General features: G+C 39.7%; 1 protein-coding gene across 2 annotated transcripts; it reads left to right on the top strand.

Moving 5' to 3' along the window:
- Positions 1 to 47: 47 nt before the first annotated feature.
- LOC143527110 (cytochrome P450 2F2-like) lies at positions 48 to 21,505 on the top strand. 2 transcript variants are annotated; one of them, XM_077022078.1, is made up of 12 exons: positions 48 to 3,099; positions 5,237 to 5,492; positions 12,480 to 12,674; positions 12,987 to 13,149; positions 13,595 to 13,747; positions 13,884 to 14,044; positions 14,134 to 14,307; positions 14,440 to 14,578; positions 14,883 to 15,070; positions 15,158 to 15,299; positions 15,584 to 15,793; positions 21,363 to 21,505. In XM_077022078.1, the coding sequence occupies exons 3-11, from the start codon at positions 12,516 to 12,518 to the stop codon at positions 15,787 to 15,789; spliced, it is 1,485 nt and encodes a 494-aa protein (XP_076878193.1). In that variant the 5' UTR covers positions 48 to 3,099; positions 5,237 to 5,492; positions 12,480 to 12,515; the 3' UTR covers positions 15,790 to 15,793; positions 21,363 to 21,505. The 2 variants fall into 2 exon arrangements, with proteins under 2 accessions (XP_076878193.1, XP_076878192.1); XM_077022077.1 differs by lacking the exons at positions 48 to 3,099; positions 5,237 to 5,492 and adding an exon at positions 10,707 to 10,816.
- Positions 21,506 to 22,206: the final 701 nt, after the last annotated feature.

Here is a 22,206-nt window from a genome sequence, read left to right as displayed (position 1 = left end):
TTTTTTATCCTCCTCTCACAACCCTTCACATGTGTGCGAAAAGCGAAAATGAGCGAAAAGCGTGATTACAGTACACACTTGCATATGTATCCATACCTTTTCTTGTTGTATCAGTCTTCTCTGACAAAATTACCAGGAGGAGGAAGGGGTACAGAAGAATTCATCGTGAGTAAGTGATTAGGCGTTAAAGGTTCGACGCTCTTAGGGTCTTGAATTGTATCTGTGGTAAGTGGTCAGTTGTTTACAATAGACATGGCCTCATAGAAAAAAGTTCTCAATGAGCCATCGTCTAGTCTGCCTTTAGCCTGTGCCAAAACAGAAATTGCTAGCTATTGCTAAAGATTCCTTTAAAGCCTGAACTAGTGAGGCACAATTTGCCTCTGTCTCCAATTTACCTTCAAAACAAGGAAGGACCGTTGTATTCTTGGAAGGTTGAGCTCTGGGGATGTTGTCATGCTTAATTGGGAGCTGACTTGAAGGCAAAGCAAGTTCTAGTGCTAGTTCTCCCTTTTCAGCATTGAATTTTGACTCCTCTTCAGCATACACGCTGTACTCAGCCTTCATGGCTTCTAGATCCCGTTGATCTTCCAGCATTTTTAACCTCTCTTTTTGGTCTAGCACCTCCTTCCTCTGAGCATAGATGTCCTTTTCCCTTTTTATTTCAGCACGTTTTGATGCTAAATGTGTAGCTGCATCCACCTTCTTCACTGATACATGACTTCCTTGCTGACTACTCTGTCCAGCACTTGACACAGTATATCTGCATATTGACCTAGCATCTTCTCTTTTAAATAGCTGGACCAGTTTTTCTCTTGTAGCCTTTACATCAAACTCCTCGGTGTCAGCTTCCATATGATGCAGTTTCAAAAGTGTGATTCAGCGGTGACTGAAGTGCATGCTTCTACGCTCTCTGCTTTAATCTACTTTCCTCCAAAGACACTGAATCTCTAACTAACCTAAGTCTCAACTTATTCTGCCATTCTCTTTCCCTACTAGTATCCATAAAGCTTGTTCTATTCCATAATGTGCCTGCCAATTCTTGCTCATAGATACCATCATAGTCATTGCAACACCACAAACCTAATTTACCCACAACGGTCACCACAAACACCAATCACAGTGAGTGGAGGACTCTGGAATTGCCAATCTGCTGTCCAGAAGGCTGACTTCACCTCAGCATCTCTCCACTCACTACACTGCTTGGCTCTGACCGAAACCTGGATCACTCTGGAGAACTCTGCAACTCCAGCTGCTATGTCCTCTGCCTTCTCATTCACTCATTCACCATGGTGCCTTGGAAGGGGAGGTGGCACAGGTCTACTGCTATCTTCAGAGTGGCATTACACCAAACTCTCCTTCTCAGCTCTTTCAATCCTTTGAGTTCCATGCTATCACTTTATCCTTGTAGGTATCATGCTGAACCAGCAGGTGGCAGTACCACTGGCAACACATTGAACGTGCTTGCTTTGATGGAAGATAGGGTGTGTCTATAGTACGTGGTATTCAGGTGTTTAAATACCCTGTTCAGCCATCCATCGCTCTCTCTCTGGTTTGACCTGCAACTAGGTTAGACCTATTAAAGAGAGGCTCTGCCATTTTTCACTCTCTCCGGTTTTCTTTATTGAGAGCATGCGAACTTTGATACGACTAACAGCAAATAGCTGAGAGTCATATTTCTTAATTAACGAGCCCGGGTTACGGTGTAATTAACAACCAACTGATCAACGTTACAGCGGCAAGCTTGCTACTGCTATCAAGCTTGCTAACGTGGCCACACGGACTGAAACAAAGGCGATCAATTACCTGTCAAACCGTGAATGAGACTCACATTCCTGGACTCCATATTCAGAAGGACGATTCCCAACACACCTGGACGACGTCGCTTTTTATCAACGAGGAGCCTGTGGTGGAAATTTCCTCCTAATTTCAGGAGAATTCAGAGAGGACGATGAAACCACCAAAAAATCCTCAACACGTGAGAGTCTAACCGCTGGGCATAATTTATAAAAGGGCATAGTTACTTGAACTGTAGATTTAACTAAGTTTTCTGTTAATACATTCTGAATGTTTGTGTTCAACTTTATTTTCATAATCTTCATTAAGATTTGTACACACAGTTCTCCAATTTGCATGTGATCTCTCCATGTCTATTCCTGCTGATAACTGATAGTCTTCCCCATTCTCCGATACACCAAATACATTTTTAGTTATTAAGCCAGCGCCATTACCCTGTGTTCGGACCACGTTGGAATAAACCAGCTGAGCTTGCATTAGTAGTGGCATGCATTAGATATAAAACCTTGATGCTTGCTTATAAAGCCAAAAACAGACTAGCCCCTCCCTAAATTGTGTTCATGGTCTAAAGCCGATCCGTACAGTGAGCACTCAAAATCTCAAACTTGGCTCGACTCGAAACTCCATGCAGAGAACTCCATTCTCTGTCCTGGCTCAAGATGGTGGAACAATCTTCCATTAGCTGCTCAGACTGCAGAGTCTATTGCTGTCTTCAAGCGTAGACTGAAGACTCACTTGTTTGTTGAGTTCTTAACAGAGCACTAACTCAGCAGATAGCACTTGCCGTTGTTCTAAATTGTATGTAGGTAATGATATTGACTACTAAAGTTTAGTAGTAGTCTGACTCAGAGGTATCTTGAATTCTGGCCTATCCGTACTATTACCTAGGATGAATTGTCATCATGTAAATCACAAAATGTAAATGTTATTATAAGTGTAAATGACAACTTAAAAGTCTTTGCTATTTTACGCTGGGTAACACCATTCTGGTATTGCTGCACTATATTTCTGCGCAATAACGGTGGAATTGGTGACCCTCTTACCATCTTTGCTTCAGAGAGACACTGACCCTCTGAGAAGCTCTTTTTATACCCAATCATGTTGTCAATTGACCTAATTAGTGTTAATTGATTTCCAGCTCTTCTTTATATGCTCAATTTCCTTTTTCCAGCTGTAAAGGATCTTTGACAAATATCCAGTTGTTGTTTTTTTTTGTTGAGTGTTTGTGACTCAGTTCAGTTTGGTATTTTTTTTGTTGCTTGTTAATGCAAAAAGTGGGGACCACCTAGCTAAATGGCGAACAAGGTAAATATTTTATAACGTTAATTTTGAGTTGAAGGTGCTTATTTGTCAGAAGCTTATTTCTTTGTTGTCTTTTTGGTCTGAGCATTTGAGTAAGGCTCGATTGAACGGATATTGATTGTGATTGTGATAAGCTATTGTGAAGTTGTTTTACACTTTAACATGCTGTCATGGTCTGTATTGTTCTATATAAACAGTAATTGCAAACCTTGTTTTGTTTTAACTAGCTCTTACGGTGAATTCCGAAGATAAAGAATAAATCTGACAAATCATCAGTTTTAGAGTTTTGACCATTCTTCAGCTCGGGTCGCTACACCAGCTACTTATTGCTACTTGTCCCAAATTTTTTGGGATTTGTTGACACTTTCAACATTTGTTAAAAATTTTTATCAACATATTTTTTGAATAAACACATTTACTTAGATTAAACTTTTGATCTGTCATCTATGTTCTATTACGAATAAAATATTGACATTTGCCATCTTCGCATGATTGCATTCAGTTTTTATTCACAATTTGTTTAGTGTCCCAACTTTTTTGGAATCTGGTTTGTACTACTGAATTTAATGTTATCTTAAATGACATTAGCAAATTTCCCTGACAGTATAAATGGAACATCTGTAGCCGCATGTGTGGTATACGAAGCAATGCATCTTCTCAAGACGTTGGACATTAATGATCCTAAAGTGCCTCTAGATGCTTTACAGGCGACAGCGTCACGTTATTTTTAAATAGTTGCGTGGAGGAAAATAGATACATTCATGCATACTCTTTGTTGTTTAGGTAAAACTAAAATATCAACGAAAATTCAATACCCCCAAAATCGTGATTAAGGCTTTTTGATACTTTTTAAAGGCCTTAATTTTTCCAAAATTGTTTTATCAACTTTTTGTACAACCACAAAAATAAAAACTATGATGGTGACGATATCTGAAACATTACTTCAACTTTAGACACTTTTGCTTTCTGTGATTTAAAGACTTGACCACTTTTATTTGGTTTAGAAGTGGTTTATAGGTCAAATTCTTTTATGCTCATTCTGTTTGTTTATTTTAAATCTTGGTTGCCTAATTTTCATGCTGATATAACAAAGTTGTTGGATTCACCTCACCTTGTCAATAAAGCTAGCGAAATGCCAAATTATGCCCTAACCCTTGCAAATATAAATATATCTAGGTGTTGGATAATTAGGGCTAAATTGAGATTAATGGTTATTGTAACTGTTAGTCCTCAATGACGTCTTGATGCTGATTCTAAATCCATGACCAAACGAGGTAAATGTCGTGAAAATATAAAACAGAAAAATATGGAATGGTGCTTTTAATGAATAGCGGTCTTTAACTATGTTAGTGTGACGTCATATACCATAAGTAAAATGGCGGATGTAGTATGTCCGAGGTTATGAAAACTGCCCAGTTGCCTACTGAAAGAACACACTGCTTTAAGGGTTGAGCAGAACATACTGCATTGAAATCTAGTGCCTACTGCTTTAGTACGGCATTTCAGACTGAGCCCTTGCCACCTCTGCTGCCACCCCAGTTGGCAGCAACAAATGAAAAGAAAATTTAATAGCCTACTACATACTACTGGCGTACTGCTTGGGCCCCAAATCAGTATGCAGTATGTGAATAAAAAATAATTTTTCCAGTACGCAAAACATCCCCGGATGACTTACTCCTTCCGCAAAATATTCCAGTACAGAGAACAGAGCTAGCTTTGTGATGTACTGCATCCCATCATACTACGCGGCCACTTTCATACCAGCTGTGTTCGAAATAGCCTACTACATACTGCACTCTGTATATACTGGATACTGCATACTGGTCCTCGTAGTAGTATGCAGTACAGTTTCCAGTATGCGACAAAGAAAAGCATACTACGGGGTCACGTGAACATAGCGTTGCATGATGGGATGCAAAATGTGCATTATTATTTTTCATTTCATTTTGGATTATTGTTACATGTTGGAGTTGAAGGCCCCAAAGACAGGGGTTAGCACAGAGAATAAGATTAAGATTAAGGCACAACTAATAATAGAAAACCTTGTAATTCATTACTATGTATGATTTTATATTACATTAGTGCTTAAATTATGATTTACTTTAAAGGACCTTTTATAACCCCTCTTTCACCTCAACAGCCTTTAGAAAGATGAACACCATCAGGTCTTCATCATCCCAAATGCGCTCTTCACCACAGACCCGGCCTTGGACAGGTGTCTGTTGTACCTGGCCTGCACTGCATTCTGTACTGGCTCTCTAAATTGAGTCATGAGGCAGATGGGTGAAGACAGGGATAACCTCCATCTCCAGTGATGCACCAGCCTTGTGGTGGGTAAACCTGCTGCACATAGACTGAGCTCCACTTTTGGACCCGGGCATCATGCACTAAGTCAGGTAAGCCCATGAAAATATTCAGGAAAAGGCCTCTGTGGTCACAGATGGCCTGCAGCTGAGTTTTGTATTAAATATGTCCTCTTTAAGCCAAGTCAAATTTATTTATATAGCGCTTTTTACAACACATGTTGTCACAAAGCAGCTTTACAATTGTATGGGTCCAGATCCCTAATGAGCAAACCAGAGGCGAGGAAAGGAAAAACTCCCTATGGTGGTGGGGATTAGGAAGAAACCAAAAGGGAACCGATCCTCCATTGGGCGGCCCGCTAGCAAAAGTCCATATTTGTAGTCCAAATGTAGTTCTATAGTTATAGTTGTAGTTCTAGTTCCCAGGCCAAGTAGTCACAGTCCCTTCAGTGCAGATGGTGAGCTGGCATCAGCGCGTCCTCTTGCGGCAATGACACATCCAACCCCGGCATCAGCACATCTACTGGCAAGCCAGACCATCTCCTAGGTGCTTGTATAGAATCGTCTTCTAGAGTCATGCAAAAAAGATAATCAATTTAAACAGCCATTGATTTAAACATGCATATCTCACATGCCAGTGATAAGCATGTGGCTCCGGCAAGGTAATCTATAGCAGCATAACTAAAGGGAGGGGTTCAGAGTTGACCACAGTCATGAGGGCTCACTGAGACATTGCTTTCCAGCCAAGTCATTATCACAACTAGAGTGATTCCATGACACGGCTAGATGACAGCATCAACATCTCAGATTACCAGAAGTCTCAAGATTTGGGGGCCCCCGAGCCCCACACCTTCACAAGTAGAATACTAACTGAAGGTTTGATAAAATAGGTGAGTGTTGAGTCTAGATTTAAAGATTGCAACTGTGTCAGAATCTCAGATCTGGAGCTGGAAGGCTATTCCACTTCTGAGGGGCTTTAAAGGAAAAAGCTCTGCCTCCGTCTGTAGTCTTAAAAATATTTGGAACTAAGAGAAATTTTGGAGTGCAAAAGGCGAGATGGGTTATAGTATGCAATGAGTTCACTCAGATATTGTGGAGCAAGACTATTTAATGCCTTATAGGTCAACAAAAGAATTTTAATATTCAAAAGATATTTAATCTGAAGCCAGTGTAATGCCGAGAGAGGCTACTCTATTTAAACCTGTTGATTTGTTTTGTTTCTGCCTCAAAACATTTCAAACTGTTTCATTGCCTGATGTTGTCTTCCTGGTTAATACATGCCTGTTTTTGACGACGTTTTTGGATGAAATAATAAATAAATAAAAATTATACTGTATTATTATTATTATTATTATTATTATTACTACTACTACTACTACTACTAATAATAATAATAATAATAATAATAATAATAATAATTAATACCTCTTTCAAAACCCTCAGCCAATGCCAAAGAGTTGTTTGTACTTTTTTATTGTATTGTGTTTTTTGAACTTGAAATGGTAATACAAAGGCAGGTTGAAGATATTACGTTGATTCGCCGTTAATAGTTCAACGTTTGTGCAACCATTTAACATTAAACGTTGATTCAACGTTGTTTCATCGAACGTAGGTTGTTGAGCGGAGGTGGCAAACGTAACACTCGTGACGGAGTGTTTTTTCAATAGCCCTGAAATAAATGCTCCGGTTTTTTTTTTGGTCCGTATCTAATTAATCAGGAATGAGATTGGGTCCGGATCTGGATTTTGCCATATGGAGGGCATGCTTATATTCAATAAGTGTAATGGAGGACGTCTAAAGGAGTGCCAAGGAGTAGGCAACATTAAAGAGTAGGTACATTTATAAGTTACATATGGCCCTCCGTGGGTAACGATGCTGATGTGGCCCGCGGTGAAAATGAGTTTGACACCTCTGTTCTAGAGCCTGGATGTGCTCTTCTAAACGAGAAATCTTCTCATTCAGTGTTATGACTACTCTAGGCAATAGCCCTAACAGAGAAAGGAGATGGAGAGACTGTGATAGGGATAATGGAAAATAGTGAGTTTTTATTTACAACTGCCTAGAGATGTAGCTTCAGGACACGAACCAATACTCAAAATAATAAACAAAACGTCTATAACAAAAACCATGCCACTGCCTTACCTACACTCTATACAAAGAAAAGGAAAATAAAATACAATATGACATCCCCAAACTTCCTACAACAAAAACAAGGAGAACGTGATACACAAAAAGAGCGTCGTAGTCCTTTCTTACTGTTTGGGCCAAATTAACAGGCATATTTACACAAATATATACACCAGCTACCAAAACCAGAAGGGACAATTGCAGACTCCAGATCGGGGTATAGTACATGTACATCAAAACAAACCAAAACAAACCAGGAGGTCAAATCAAAGCTGTTGGCAAATACCAGTGGTGGACAGTAACTAAGTAAATGTAATTCGTTACTGTACTTAAGTAACATTTCCATGTATCTGTACTTTACTCAAGTACTTTTATTTGGTAAGACTTTATACTTTTACTTCACTACATTTCAAAGCGAAAATTTGTACTTTTCACTTCGTTACATTTACAGAAACATCTCGTTCCTTTTTCATTTTTAAATCAACGTTTAATAAAATACCGAAAGGTAAAAGTGTACCATGTCACAGACTATAACCAATCAGCGCTCAGTAAGAGATTAAGATTTGTACGCTAAATGGCTGAGTATCTGACATGGCTGCAACAGATGACTTCCCCCAACACCCCTGGCCTTATTTACCCGAAGTGTTTGTATTCCTCGAAAAGAAGAATTATTCCTATTCCTCCTCTGCATTCCGAAGAACACATCGCTGTCATCATTTATGAACTCGCTGTCAAACTTGAAAAAACACATCGAAGTAAGTTCACCATTAGATTAGTAGGTTTATATACCCCTGTTAATTATATCACATTGAAGTACACTACATTTAACAGATGCTTTTATCCAAAGCAGTGTGCTAGTACCCGAATTGCAATCTTAACACAGGAGACTCCCACATCAAACGTTAAAGCCGGGGACACATACACGCGAATTTGGCCAAGCGAAGCGAACTTCGCAATTTATTCCTATGAGGGAGGCGAAGGCAAGTAAATATGAGTGAAGCAAAATTATTTAAATTATTATTAAAATTATTATTATCAGGGTTGGGGGGCGGGGCGGCGGCATGTGTGTAAAATGTTGGCGGGTGGGGGGGGGGGGGTGGCGGCGAGTGTAAATTGTTGGACACAAATTAAGTATTATGTCGCGAGGTAAATAAACTAGATTTTTTTTCAGTGTGAGAAATCGGATGTATGTGAAGTGTAGTGCGAGTGAAAATGGTCTCTGGTAAAGACAGTCAATGCGTGTGTCTCACGCTCATTGCTTGAGAGTTGGCAACTCTGATTATTATTATATTAATTATTCGGCCAAGTTTAATATTATGTTCTAGGTTATAGGTGCTAGAGCTTCTAGCTTCCCTGTCCTGCCATGTGGTGGACAACGTAGAACCTCAGAAAAAGTCCCCCAAGCTGGACTGAAGTGGCCGGTTCGAAATTATTGTTCTGTTTGGTGGTGAATTATGTTTTCATATTAAACGGTTTGTCCACTTGTCTACCTTTCTAGTGTGAATTATTAATATGGATAAAGTTTGGAGATGAATGTTGTGAGGATAATATAGGCTAGTTTTGTGTATTTTGTGTTTGCTAGGCAAATGTAAGGCACTGTTTCCTGTTCACCTTTTGATCGAGTAGGCCTAGGGGTTTTGATGTGACGCTAAGAAAAAAAAAGTATTTACTTTTACTTTTAATACTTAAGTATTTTTGAAGGCAGATACTTTTGTACTTCTACTCAAGTAAAAAATTGAGGTGAATACTTTTACTTTTACTTGAGTAATATTCAATGCAAGGTAACTGTACTTTTACTCAAGTACATAATTGGTGTACTTCGTCCACCACTGGCAAATACACACGCAAGACACCAAACCACACCAGACACCAGAATGGAGAAAGATTCTCTTCGTCTCGTGGCTTTGCAGATCTTTTAAAGTAAATAGTGGAACTATGGGTCTTGGGCAGAAAGCAGCTGATCCGAATCAACCACGAAGAGACGTGGTGGGAGGAGAGACACATCTGGACACGGAGAGTCAGACACAAACAACGACCAACATTGGTCGTAACAGTCAGGTTACTGATTAATCTACACTTCTCACAAATAAAATTACCACTACTGACGGAAGAAGGTTAACTATACATGCCACCCTCAGCGCAAGCAACAAGTGACTCAGACATGTTGAAATACTTTTAAAATACGTTGATGTTTTTTGAAGGTCGAAAAGGTCTTTCGATGGCTTGTGGAGTTTGTTGGAGTCGGAGTTATGTGTAGATATATCCAGAAAGGATTTGTAGATATATCAGATTTAAACAAACAGATAAGAAAAGTACGAAAAAAACACTCCGCAACAGCGTCAGCAGGAAGCCCTTAGGTGGCACTATCTGAATGTGGCACAGTCAAAACTGCCAGCCACATGAGAGGAGGCAGGTGATCCAGCAAGATGGCAGAAGCTTGCACTGATGTCCTCCAGTTCAGCAGGAGAAGGAAAGTGGACCACTCTTTTGAAAATGGCCATAATCCCTTCAGCAGTGTGCACTGTTGTTTCGGGGAACATCAAATGCCTCAGAAAACACGTGGTAGGATGTGGCGAGCCAATAAAGAAGAATAATCACCTCCAGGGCCTTTCCCCAGCTGTGATGGTACTCCCCCTCAATAGCATGGACAAGGGAGTTGACAGTAGTCTGAAAAGGACAGTGATGACAGACAAAGGACAGGTGTACTGAGATTAAGTTAAACAATAGGATGTTTAAAAGGTGTATCTTCAATAAATTAGTATTTGAAATAATTGTCTTCATTATTATTATTCGTTATTATTTTTACAAAAATTAAAAATATATGCATCATATTCATATGAAAGTTTACATTTCATGTGTGTATTGCAAATCAATAAAGTCAACTAAAATCCAAGATTCATATTAGCCTGAACTTTATTTTTTTTCATACGTTTTAAAATGTTATGAGATTCACATACAGTATATGTAGCAAATTGCAGTAATGTTTAATTTCAGTATTGGACAAAAACAAGTTGATAGTAAAATACTGTAGGCTACTGGTATTAATCTCTATGGATACTTGTAGTGATAACTGTGTGGTTATCAAAATTAAAGCTATAACGGTAGTTGTTCTTAAAATCTTCATTTTGAATACAGCCATGGGTAATTTGACATTTACGAGCGCGAATCTCCAATGTCCGGCTGCAGTGAACCCAACACGAGATAACGTCAGAGCGGCAAAAGACTGATTTGTTTGGAAAACAAACGCGAAGTGGCGCAAAGCGAGGGAACCAGGAGACACGAGGAAATAGGTAAAAACTGATTAACTATCTATCAAGATATGAAATTATAGTGAATATATATATATATATATATATATATATATATATAATATATATATATTATAGTTGCGATGCTGATTTTGAGATGATGAAAATCAGGTTGATGAACGTTATTTCGCTAAACATACATGTAATGTTAGCTAGGTCTGACTTTAGTCTGACTGTAAAGCAGGTTAAGTTAATATTTACTCAGTGTCAATGAAAACATTGTGAACTTACTTTGAATCTTACAGAAATGGAAAGGAAAGAGTCTGTATGAGTTTGTAAATGGCAGCCCGTGCATGGCAGCGTGTACATACTATTTCTCATCAAACTGTGATTAAATTCAGAATATGTACGTCTGCCATATGTTGCCACCCCTCAAAAATTCCTGCCCCCCTCTCGCCACCCCATAAATATTTTTCTAGATCCGCCCCTGGTTATAGTATAGTTATGTAGCATAGTACCACTATACTGATGGTATCTGGTGCTCACCGCATAGTAACTGTAAACTAAATAGAGTTCTACTTTTGATGTTCAACCATACTGGTTGAGGTCCACCCTTTATGTCCGATGTGATCTGAAGTTGTCCCGTGAGGCTTGCTATGAGCACGAGCTGTTCTGATGTTTTGTAGCTTTTTGGCAGATCAGCTGTGTACTCGTATAAGGAAAACTTAAAAACTTGACAATTTGTCTCATTTAAAGTAACTTTTCTGGTTCCAAGCCCGGACCAAGGAGGAGGAATTTAGGAAATTTGTAGCGATTACGTAATCGACCCATTCTATAGATTTTCTTACTGAGGAGTTGGCAACTGCTTCTGGTGGTGTTTTTCCTGGGCCAGTTTAGTACGGCCATAACTATATATATTCATAGTCACGGGAGATCGTTGCGTTGATGGGACTGTGTATCTGTCCTCGGCACAACGCTTAGTTATTTCATTTAAGACATTTCGTTTTCTTGGCGGATCTTGACCACTTATATAACATTAGATAGCTAGCTTGCTATCCAACTTAAAATAGTTTCAAATTAACTTTTAGTTACTTAAATTAAGCTAACTGTAGTTTTCCTTTGCAGAATTCATTTTTGGCTGAAATTAATGCATTTCGTTCATTCGTTAATTCGTCGATGTGCCGTGACATTAATAGCTACGCCCGATAATGCGAAATAGCATTGATGACGTATAAACAGCGACACATTCCAATGTCTGGGATATAATTTATCATACATTAGTAAGGAGTGGATTTTCGTATTGGACGCTGGAGGAAAATATGCATGCATGCAGCGAGCCTTTCACAGGGGCCATAACGAGTTTGTAAACACCGAATTCTGTGACTGCAGAGACCATTTTTGCACGTTTTCTGCGTACATTTTCGGCCCAAGGTACGGTGCCACCAGGGGGCACCCAAAACCACCAAAATATCACGATGAGCCTATTAATTACATATGAATTTGGTGCTGAGGTGGTGGTATGGGTGCCCCAAATGAAATTCTGATTAGGACCCCAAAAAGGCTTGGGTCTGGCGTGAGGATGCTCTTTATAAGGCCTTTTCATAATCCTTATCATTGTTGCTGTGCAAGAATACATATTGGATAACTGTGTGTGAATTACATCTTTGCATGTACTGTGTGTATCATGGACATATATTTATTAAAGGTACACAGTGTGGAAAGCTGCAGTGGAACAAACATCATGCTGGGATCCTTGGTTCTGGTTGGTATTTGTATCTTCATCTTCATCTTCATCAGGATCCAGAGGCCCAAGAACTTCCCTCCAGGACCCCGACCAGTACCCATATTTGGGAACATGTTACAGCTAAACATATTGAATCCGCTGAAAGACCTTGAGAGGGTAGAGTGGCATCTTCTTCATTTCTGAGCTTCACCAATGTAAAATGTGTTTATCACTCATGCAAGATTATGGCTTTTACTTTAAATACAGTAGCTTTTTTTTTGAATAATTGTTTGTGAATAATTATACCATGGAGCAGGCAATTCTATTAAAAACTATGACCACCATAATGGACAGTGTATTATAATCAAACTGAAGCTTTTCAAGAGATAAATAGTTGAATAGGTGAATGAATATTTTATTGATTTTAGAAATTTATTTATTTCTTCTGGTTTTATTTCTTGAATTGCTTTGTTTGTTGTATTTATTTAGTTGGCTGAACACTATGGGAATGTTTACAGCCTGTATTTGGGCAGAAATCCAGCAGTGGTTCTTACTGGTTTCAAGACTGTAAAGGAGGCTTTGGTGACCAATGCTGCGGACTTTTCTGGACGCCCACAGAACCTCATGATCAACAGCATATCGAAAAATAATGGTAAAATCCAACCATGATGTTTGAGACTAAGTGTCTGTGCGTGAATGTGTGTGTGTGCTTGTATGCCCAGTGGTGAATGGTATTCTGCTACTAGGGTCTGTCCTCTCTCCCCTTCCTGCACCCTATTCAGTCCCCCAGTGGGCTGTGGTTCCTGCTAGAGAGTATGCTGTGCGCAATTGCCGATTCTCACCGGTGTGTGACTGGTCGTGTAAGACTTGTACCTGTGTTAAAATTGTAAAGCCATGGGTATCTTGAAAGGTGCTATATAAATTGAACATTCATTTATTCATTCATGACATCTGTCCTAATGATCAGACTGTGACCAAGCTGCAATTCCTTTGTAGAGTCCATGTTTTTATCTAGAATTTTCTAATTATAATTATGTTTGACAACTTCTGCATGTACCAATAGAACCAAAGTTACTCATAAAAGTCCAACATCACAGGTTTCATATTGGCTGACTATGGTTCTGCATGGAGGGAGCATCGACGTTTTGCCCTCATGACCCTGAGGAACTTTGGCCTGGGGAAGCAGTCTATGGAGAAGAGGATTCTGGGGGAGATTGAACACCTTGTTGCACGTTTGGAGAAAAGTGCTGGTATTGTAGTGTTGCTTATAATCACTTTTTTAGTCACTGTCTCACATGTGAAATCATTAACGATTTCTTACTTGTTGACAACAGCTGTTTAGCAACATTACAAAAGCAAATTTATCACAAATGTGTATATATGTAGGAGCAAATATGAATCCTAAGACTTTGTTCCATGATGCTGCATCAAACATCATCTACCTGGTTTTATTTGGCACACGCTTCGAATATGAGCACCAAACCCTCAAAGAGATTGTTAGATGTTTCACTGAAAATTTAAAGATCGCAAATGGACCCTGGGCAATGGTGAGTCACTGTGTTGTATAAAACATTGTTTGCATTAAGACATTTGAAATTGCAGTTCTGTGCTGACTGCATCTCTTATTTTCTTCTAGATCTATGATACACTTCCTGTGGTGAGAGGTCTTCCCCTTCCCTTTAAGAAGGCCTTTCAAAATTACAACACAGTTAAACAAATCTTACTAAACATGATAAACAAGCACAAGACAACAAGAAATTCAGGAGAGCCAAGAGACTTTGTTGACTGCTACCTAGATGAACTTGATAAAGTAAGTGACTGTGAAGTTTCACCTGGTCTGACTGAAGGAAACACCCTCAACATGTTACTTCTGCCATAAGGTTTTTTACACAATAGATAATTGTATAAGGTGTCTTCTCAGATGATGTCTTACTTTTAACAGAAAGGAGATGGTCAATCTTCTTTTGATGAGAAGAATCTTTTGGCGATAGTGATAGACCTGCATGTTGCTGGGACAGACACCACCTCCAACACCCTCCTAACAGCATTCCTCTACCTCATGGCTCATCCACACATTCAAGGTCTAAACTGTAACATAACTATTGTTCTCCATCAATGTAACATTATTGGTATGTTTATGAATTGAACATGGGCAGTAGTAGTTCCATATGTTGAATATATTCAGTTCAGTACAAATTGACGTGTCAGTTATACACATAAAGACTGTAATGAAAATCTGATACTAAACTCTCCAATAGTGAAGCTTTCAATGGCATATAGGTTGTGTAATGTTTCTTGTAATGAAATTACTTACTAAACTGAACAGAAGCTGATATAATTTCCCAGAGGAATAGTGCAGTAATGCTCTCTGACTTGTGTTTGTAGAGAGATGCCGGCAGGAGATTGATGAGGTTCTAGAGGGAAAAGCTCAGGCATCTTTTGAGGACAGACACAACATGCCGTACACACAGGCTGTGATTCACGAGTCTCAGCGCGTCGCAAACACTGTACCTCTGAGTGTGTTCCACAGCACATCGAGAGATACTCAACTTATGGGCTACAGCATCCCAAAGGTGATGATGACAGTTAGCTTGTTACTTTTAGTTATTTTGCTATACTTATTTGTCTAATCATTCTTTCTTTCATCATTCATGTTCCAGGGCACTCTTATAATTCCCAATCTCTCCTCAGTACTGAGTGAGGAAGACCAGTGGAAGTTTCCTCATGAGTTCAACCCAGCCAACTTCCTCAATGACCAGGGACAGTTTGAGAAACCTGAAGCCTTCCTACCCTTTTCTGCAGGTGGGAGTTGTGTACAGTTTAAATTCATACAGGAGGAATAATAAAAGACAATTTTTTTGCATTGTTTAACATTTTATTTTAGATTTTTCTATGAGTCTATGTTGAGTGGGCTTAAAATAATGCCCTGATTAACTGACAACATTATTCTGTGTGTGTGTGTGTGTGTGTGTGTGTGTGTGTGTGTGTGTGTGTGTGTGTGTGTGTGTGTGTGTGTGTGTGTGTGTGTGTGTGTGTGTGTGTGTGTGTGTGTGTGTGTGTGTGTGTGTGTGTGTGTGTGTGTGTAGGGCCTCGCATGTGTCTTGGTGAGGGTCTGGCTCGCATGGAGCTCTTCCTCATCTTGGTCTCCCTGCTGCGCCGGTTCCAGTTTGTCTGGCCTGAAGATGCAGGAGAACCAGACTTCACTCCTGTATATGGAATCACACTCACACCTAGACCATACAAGATGGAGGTCAGACTGAGACAGAAACTTGGAGAAATGCAAAAACAGTGAACTGGTAATCTTTTGTTGTCTGTATAAGACATCACCATAATAAATCATAAAATTCATATAAATTACAACTTCATATTGGTTTTTCCAGTTTTTTGTGAGCTTCATTCTGTGTTGTATGGGGGTCCATGGGGTTTTATCAAAAAATGTTTTGCATGCAATTTGTCTTAACTGATTATGCCTCCTGTTATTCCTCTATGCTACAGCATCAATTACATGCAGGTGGATGATTACTGAAATTAGGCAATGATGTTATTCACGGCCTTCTAATTGACTTTTAGGACAGTCATTAGCTACTTTCCTTACTGAGGAGTTGGCACCTACTGGTGGTGTCCATTATTTTTCCTGGGTCAGCCTGCACCTTATGTAGTCACGGGAGATCGTTGCATTGTCCTTGGTGATGGGACTGTATATTTGTACTCGGCACAACGCCTATTAATGTAATTTCAGATATTTCGTTTTCTTAGAGGATCTTAGCCACTTATATAGCTAACATTCGCTAGCTAGTTAACAAACTACAAATTGTTTCAAATTCAGCTTTTACTTTGGTAAATTAAGATAATGGTAGATTAATTCCTTTGCAGAATTTCTGTTGAGCTGAAAGGTCTTACCAAAGCACGAGTAGATATGTCTTGTTAATACATCGATCAGCCGTGACTTTAATAGCTAGTTACCCCAGATAAAGCTAAATAGCATTATGTGGGCTATAAACATAGACAGAATTTCAATGTCGAGGACACAACATTATACATTAAGTAAGGACTCAACAACACATAAATAATAATAATAATATTTATTTTTATAGCACATTTCATACATACATGCAACTCAAAGTGCTTTACAGAATAAATAAAAAGAAACTTTAAAAGGAAGCAAAGATAAGACAAAAGGAAAATGTTAAAAGAAATTAAAGATAAAAAGGAAACAAACATAATAAAATAATGACAAATTATAAAATAATAATAATGTAATAAAATAAATATTAAAATAAGATAAAATGTAACTAAATAAAATAATGTAAAAAAGTAAAGTAAGTAAGATAATAATAATCAGGAAAACTTTTAAAAATAATTAGAACAGAGTTAGCTACTCACACTCACATAGAGCGCGACCTTCACTCTCACTGGTTTTCTGCGAACTGTGTGCTCATCAGCCCAATGAGTGGCCACCTGGTGCTCGACTCCCAGCCAAGGGTGAAACTCCCAATCACTCAGTTACACCCCCTGTATACACCCCCGTGGAGTTCGACCGCCAAACCTCTCGACTCTTGTAGAGTTAGATCCCCTGATCCTGACAGTTCCCTATGAACTACGTCTGGCGTCGCCTGTGTATACACGTACCAGGAGAGAAGTCACAACCTCTGAAATAAGTTTCTTACTCACACAGAGCGCGACCTTCACTCTCACTGGTTTTCTGTGAACAAATAATGATAAATTAAATTGAATAATGTTTTTTTTTCAGAAAAAGTATATTTTCCCCCCTGGGATCTGTAGCATACTTATGATTCGGAAATAAACTCACATAAATAAAATATGTGAGTACCAATATGTGTAATACCAAATATGTCTGATTCAGCCACTGGATTAATGGTATGTCAGACAGAGTACAGAGAATTCCGGGAACAGCCACTCGCCACATCAATCGAGGACAAACCGCAAAAGCTAAAAGTAATAAAGTATGTTAGATTATTAAATAAATGTATATGGATTATATATCTTTCTCAGAAATATGATAACATTATAGAACGTAAAGTTATAAGTAAAGTTTTTGTAATTATTTTGTCTTACTATTCTGAAAATGTTTGTATACAAGAGTACATTTAAAACCCAAGTTTTCATGGTAATATGTTCATAGCACTTCCTACTGTCACGTTGCGGAGGGCCCCCTGCCGGTCGCCCCCTTCCACAGCGGCAGCTGTCCTGTTGTGGTCATGTGGTGTTCATCCCTCAGGTGGGGTCTCACCTGAGGGTCATTTGTTCGTCTATATATGCAGCCCCGTCGACAGGGGGGGACAACCGGGTCTGTTGTCCCGGGCCCCAGGGCCAGGGGGGCCCATCAAAGAGCCCAGCAATTTAATTTTTATTTAAAGTCTATAATTTTAAATAATCTTGAAATCTTTCATTAATATAAAATTTTCTACTCAAAATAAGCTCAATGGCTAAAATATATATGTTTTTTATCTGCATATTTTCCATTAAGTGCATACACCCCCTCCTCCCACTGAAAAATGGTTTGATCCAGCACCGACCGTAACTGGCTGGTACCCGCCCAACAGCGGGAAATACAGTGGAGGATAGTTAAAGTAAACAGAAATCTGGAGCGCAGAAAAGAAAGAAAAAACATTTACCTGACGAATTTTAATGTTGCATTGTGTTCCAGGTTTGAAAAGTGCTGGAATTTAGGCTAAAGTACTACTTCGTTTCACAACAAATGTAATTCCAGGACGAAACATGAGAGAACGTGAAGACGTTAAGATTGGGCATTTTGAAAATAAACAACCATTAAATAATGTAAATAAAAAGCGAATTATTTTGAGTATATGTATAAATATTTAACTTAATTAAGTTTAGTGTTCAGGGAAATATTGAAATGGACCTTTAAAGTGACGTACAAGTGCTTGAATTCCACCTTATAAAGGTGTATGAACCAATATAGATCATTGGTATGAACCCTGCAAACGTGACTTTGTTCATTGCGCTGAAGCGCGGCGCGCGCGAAGTTACAAAATTCGAGAGGCGCACGACCTCGTGAATCGAATCGCGAATCGAGACCCTCGCGCACGTTCGGTGCCACTGCGATTACGTCATTTTCGCCGCGCGGACCCTCGCGCCGCTCGCGCCGCGTCAAGTATAAACCAGTCAGCTGTCAGAAACAGCTTTGATGTGTGGCTATATTATATACTATATGACCTAACACAAGGATTGTCTGCTACAGAGAAAATTCAAATGACGTAAGCCGGGGGGGGGGGGGGGGGGGGGGGGGGGCACATGATATTTTCTTGTCCCGGGCCCCAGCAAGACTGTCAACGGGCCCTGTATATATGTCTTGTCTTTGTACCAGTTGACCACTGGTTATTATATCCTTAATTCGGATCGACTCATGGGTTTTTGGTTTGCACACTTTCTTCATTAAACCATCCTTTTTCCCTGAGACTTGGTGTGATCGCTTCCATTTTATTTCGCTCACCCTGCCCGTCACACCTACACGTTCACAAAAATATTTAAATCTAAAAGAATAATTTTGGCTCAAACATCACAGTCCCGACAGATGGTGTGTTTTAGTGTATTTTTAAGTTAACGTCCAAGTGGCCTTTTTGAAAAGTTTTCAGAGACGTTTCATCATGTATAGCCTAAGGGTTCACCTTATTTGCAATTCGATTTACGAAATGGTTTGTAAAGATGTGAACACACTTGTTTCTGTTCATGGTAGTTGCATTTGTTAAAGTAACCAGCTAAACATTTTCTGTACAATTTGACCATTTTAAAGGTACTACTGAAGTTAATGGCAGTAAAAACTGTGACGAAAACGTTGGCTCATAGACTCACCGGCCACTTTATTAGGCACAACTTTTACCTTCAGAACTGCCTTAATCCTTCGTGGCATAGATTCAACAAGGTACTGGAAGCATTCCTCAGAGAGTCTGGTCCATATTGACATGATAGTATCACGCAGATGCTGCAGATATGTCGGCTATACATCCATGATCCAATGTGGTAAATGTAGAGGCCATTCGAGTACAGTGAACGCATCGACGTGTTCAAGAAACCCGTCTGCACTTTATGACATGGCGTGTTATCCTGCTGGAAGTAGCCATCAGCAGATGGGTGCACTGGCCATAAAAGGATGGACATGGTCAGCAACAATACTTAGGTAGGCTGTGGCCTTGACACAATGCTCAGTTGGTACTAATGGGCCCAAAGTGTGCCAGGAAAAATATCCCTCAAACCATTGTACCACCAGCAGCCTGAACCGTTAATACAAGGCAGGATGGTTCCATGGTTTCATGTTGTTGATGCCAAATTCTGACCCTACCATCTGAATATCACAGCAAGAATTGAGATTCATCAGACCAGGCAACATTTTTCCAATCTTCTTGTGTCCAATTTTGGTGAGCCTGTGTGAATTGTAGCTTGGCCTGGCCCCTCCCTTTGGGCATGTGTAGGTGTAGTCTATGGCTGTGTTCGAAATAGTCTACTACATACTACTGGCATACTGATCGAGCCCCAAATCAGTATGTCGTATGCAGTATGTGACCAAAATGAAAATTTCCAGTACGCGAAACATACCCGGATGACCTACTACTTCCGCAAAATATTCCAGTACGCGAACAGAGCTATCTTCGTGGTGTACTGCATCCCATCATGCAACGCTACGTTCACGTGACCCCGTAGTGTGCTTTGCTTTTGTCGCATACTGGAAACTGTACTGCATACTACTACGAGGACCAGTATGCAGTATCCAGTATATACTGAGTCCAGTATGCAGTATCCAGTATGTAGTAGTCTATTTCGAACACAGCCTATGTCTGGTTATGTCTATCAGGGTACCCGCGGGTCCTTAAAAAGTCTTAAAATGTCTTAAATTTAGTTTTCCATATTCAAGGCCTAAAAATGTCTTAAAATGTCTGGAATTTTATGAGGGGAGGCATAAAATTATTATAAGTGTGTGTTGTTCAGTTGTTCTGGCGCGATGTGAACTTTGCCGAATCTAGCGCTAGGACCATGCAGAAAATAACCGCTCCAGGGTCCTAGTGCTAGATTCCTAGCATTGGAGTGTACAGCCTCAACAACGTCAACAATTTTCGTTCGCCAACACCCCCCCCCCCCCCCCCCCCCCGGTCAACAATTGCCCCCCCCCCCCCCCCCCCCCCCGTCAACGATGTGGAACACACCTGCATCCCCAGTAATAGTATTATTTCTTCTGGTGAGAGGTATTAAAAAGGTCTTAAAAGTCATTGAATTTGAGATTTAAAAATGTGCAGATACCCTGGTCTATAGGCCTATGTGTATTTCCTGGGGTGTGGTTCCGTGTGCGTGTGTTCATCCATCTCATATGTGGCTCGTCCCCGTCATCACTTGGGTCTTGTTTAGTTTATCTATATAATGTTTGTCTGAGTCTACACATTTATGTGTTCATGTTTAGTGTGCACTATTTGCCCTATTCACCAAAGTATAAACGTCTGTTTTTGCAAATCCTACTCTCCTCGTCGTGCTAGCCTACCTCGCCACTCCAGTACCATTTTAAGCACTATGATATAGCAATATTACTTTAATTGACTAAAAATATTTTATTTAAATTGATGGTCATTTTTTTCCATTCCTAACTGTAATTGATAGAAATACAATTAAAATACACAAAAATTTACATTTATTTTAAAATATGATTCCACAGCATTCAGCTCAGCTTAACTGGTGACAGGATGATGGTTAGAAAATGTTAATATGTAGGGAAGAGGAATGACGTCGGGAAAGACATATTTGCAGTCTTTTTTTTCACTTTTTCAGAATCAGTATTAAAAAAAGAAGAATGTTAAGAACAACAAATGAACTTTCTTCTGTCTGGCTGTCTGCCAACAGGGTTCAGAGGCAGGTTTATTAGTTGGACGCGTATCAAAGGTACAAAGTGTGGAAAGCTGCAGTGGAACAGCCATCATGCTGGGATCCTTGATTCTGGTTTGGATTTGTATAATCTTCATCTTCATCATCATCAGGATCCAGAGGTCCAAAAACCTCGCTCCAGGACCCCGACCAGTACCCATATTTGGGAACCTCTTACAACTAAACATCTTGAATGCACTGAAAGACCTTGAGAGGGTAGAGTGGCATCTTCTTCATTTCTGAGCTTCACCAACATAAAATGTGTTTATCACTCATGCAAGTTTGACTTTCTGTAAATACAGAAGCTTATGTTTAATTGTTTGAGAATAATTATACCATGAAGCCGGCAATTCGATTAAAAACTATGACCACCATAATGGACAGTGTATTATATTGGTATACCAAACTGAAATTTTACAAGAGATTGTCACGTTGAGGACCCCGGCCCCTCCCTTTTGGACATGTGTTTACGTCGTCTACGTCTCCTAGTGCGGTTATGTCTTGTGATCATCTGTCTCACCTGTGGCTCGTCTCGTAATCACGTGGGACTTATGTGGTTTGTCTACTTAATGTGCGTTCGCGCAGTGTCCTGTGCTCGTCGTTGTCTGAGTCTACACGTTTACGTGTCCGTTATATGTTTCTCCGTGCGCTTCAAGCGCATTTCATGTTAATTATTAAAGTGACGTCTGCTAAACAGAGGATTCCGTGTCTCGTCCTTGTCTGCGCCCGAACGTCACAGAACGACGAGCCGACCGAGACACTATGCCAGGCTACACCACCCGGCCGAAGAAGGGCAAACACCCTAGCAAGCGGCATCACCATG

The sequence above is a fragment of the Brachyhypopomus gauderio genome, chromosome 11 (genome assembly GCF_052324685.1).
Source record: "Brachyhypopomus gauderio isolate BG-103 chromosome 11, BGAUD_0.2, whole genome shotgun sequence".
NCBI classification, from domain to species: Eukaryota; Metazoa; Chordata; class Actinopteri; order Gymnotiformes; family Hypopomidae; genus Brachyhypopomus; species Brachyhypopomus gauderio.
The sequence above is the reverse complement of the archived record's forward strand: the minus strand, read 5'-3'. Positions and strand labels throughout refer to the sequence as shown.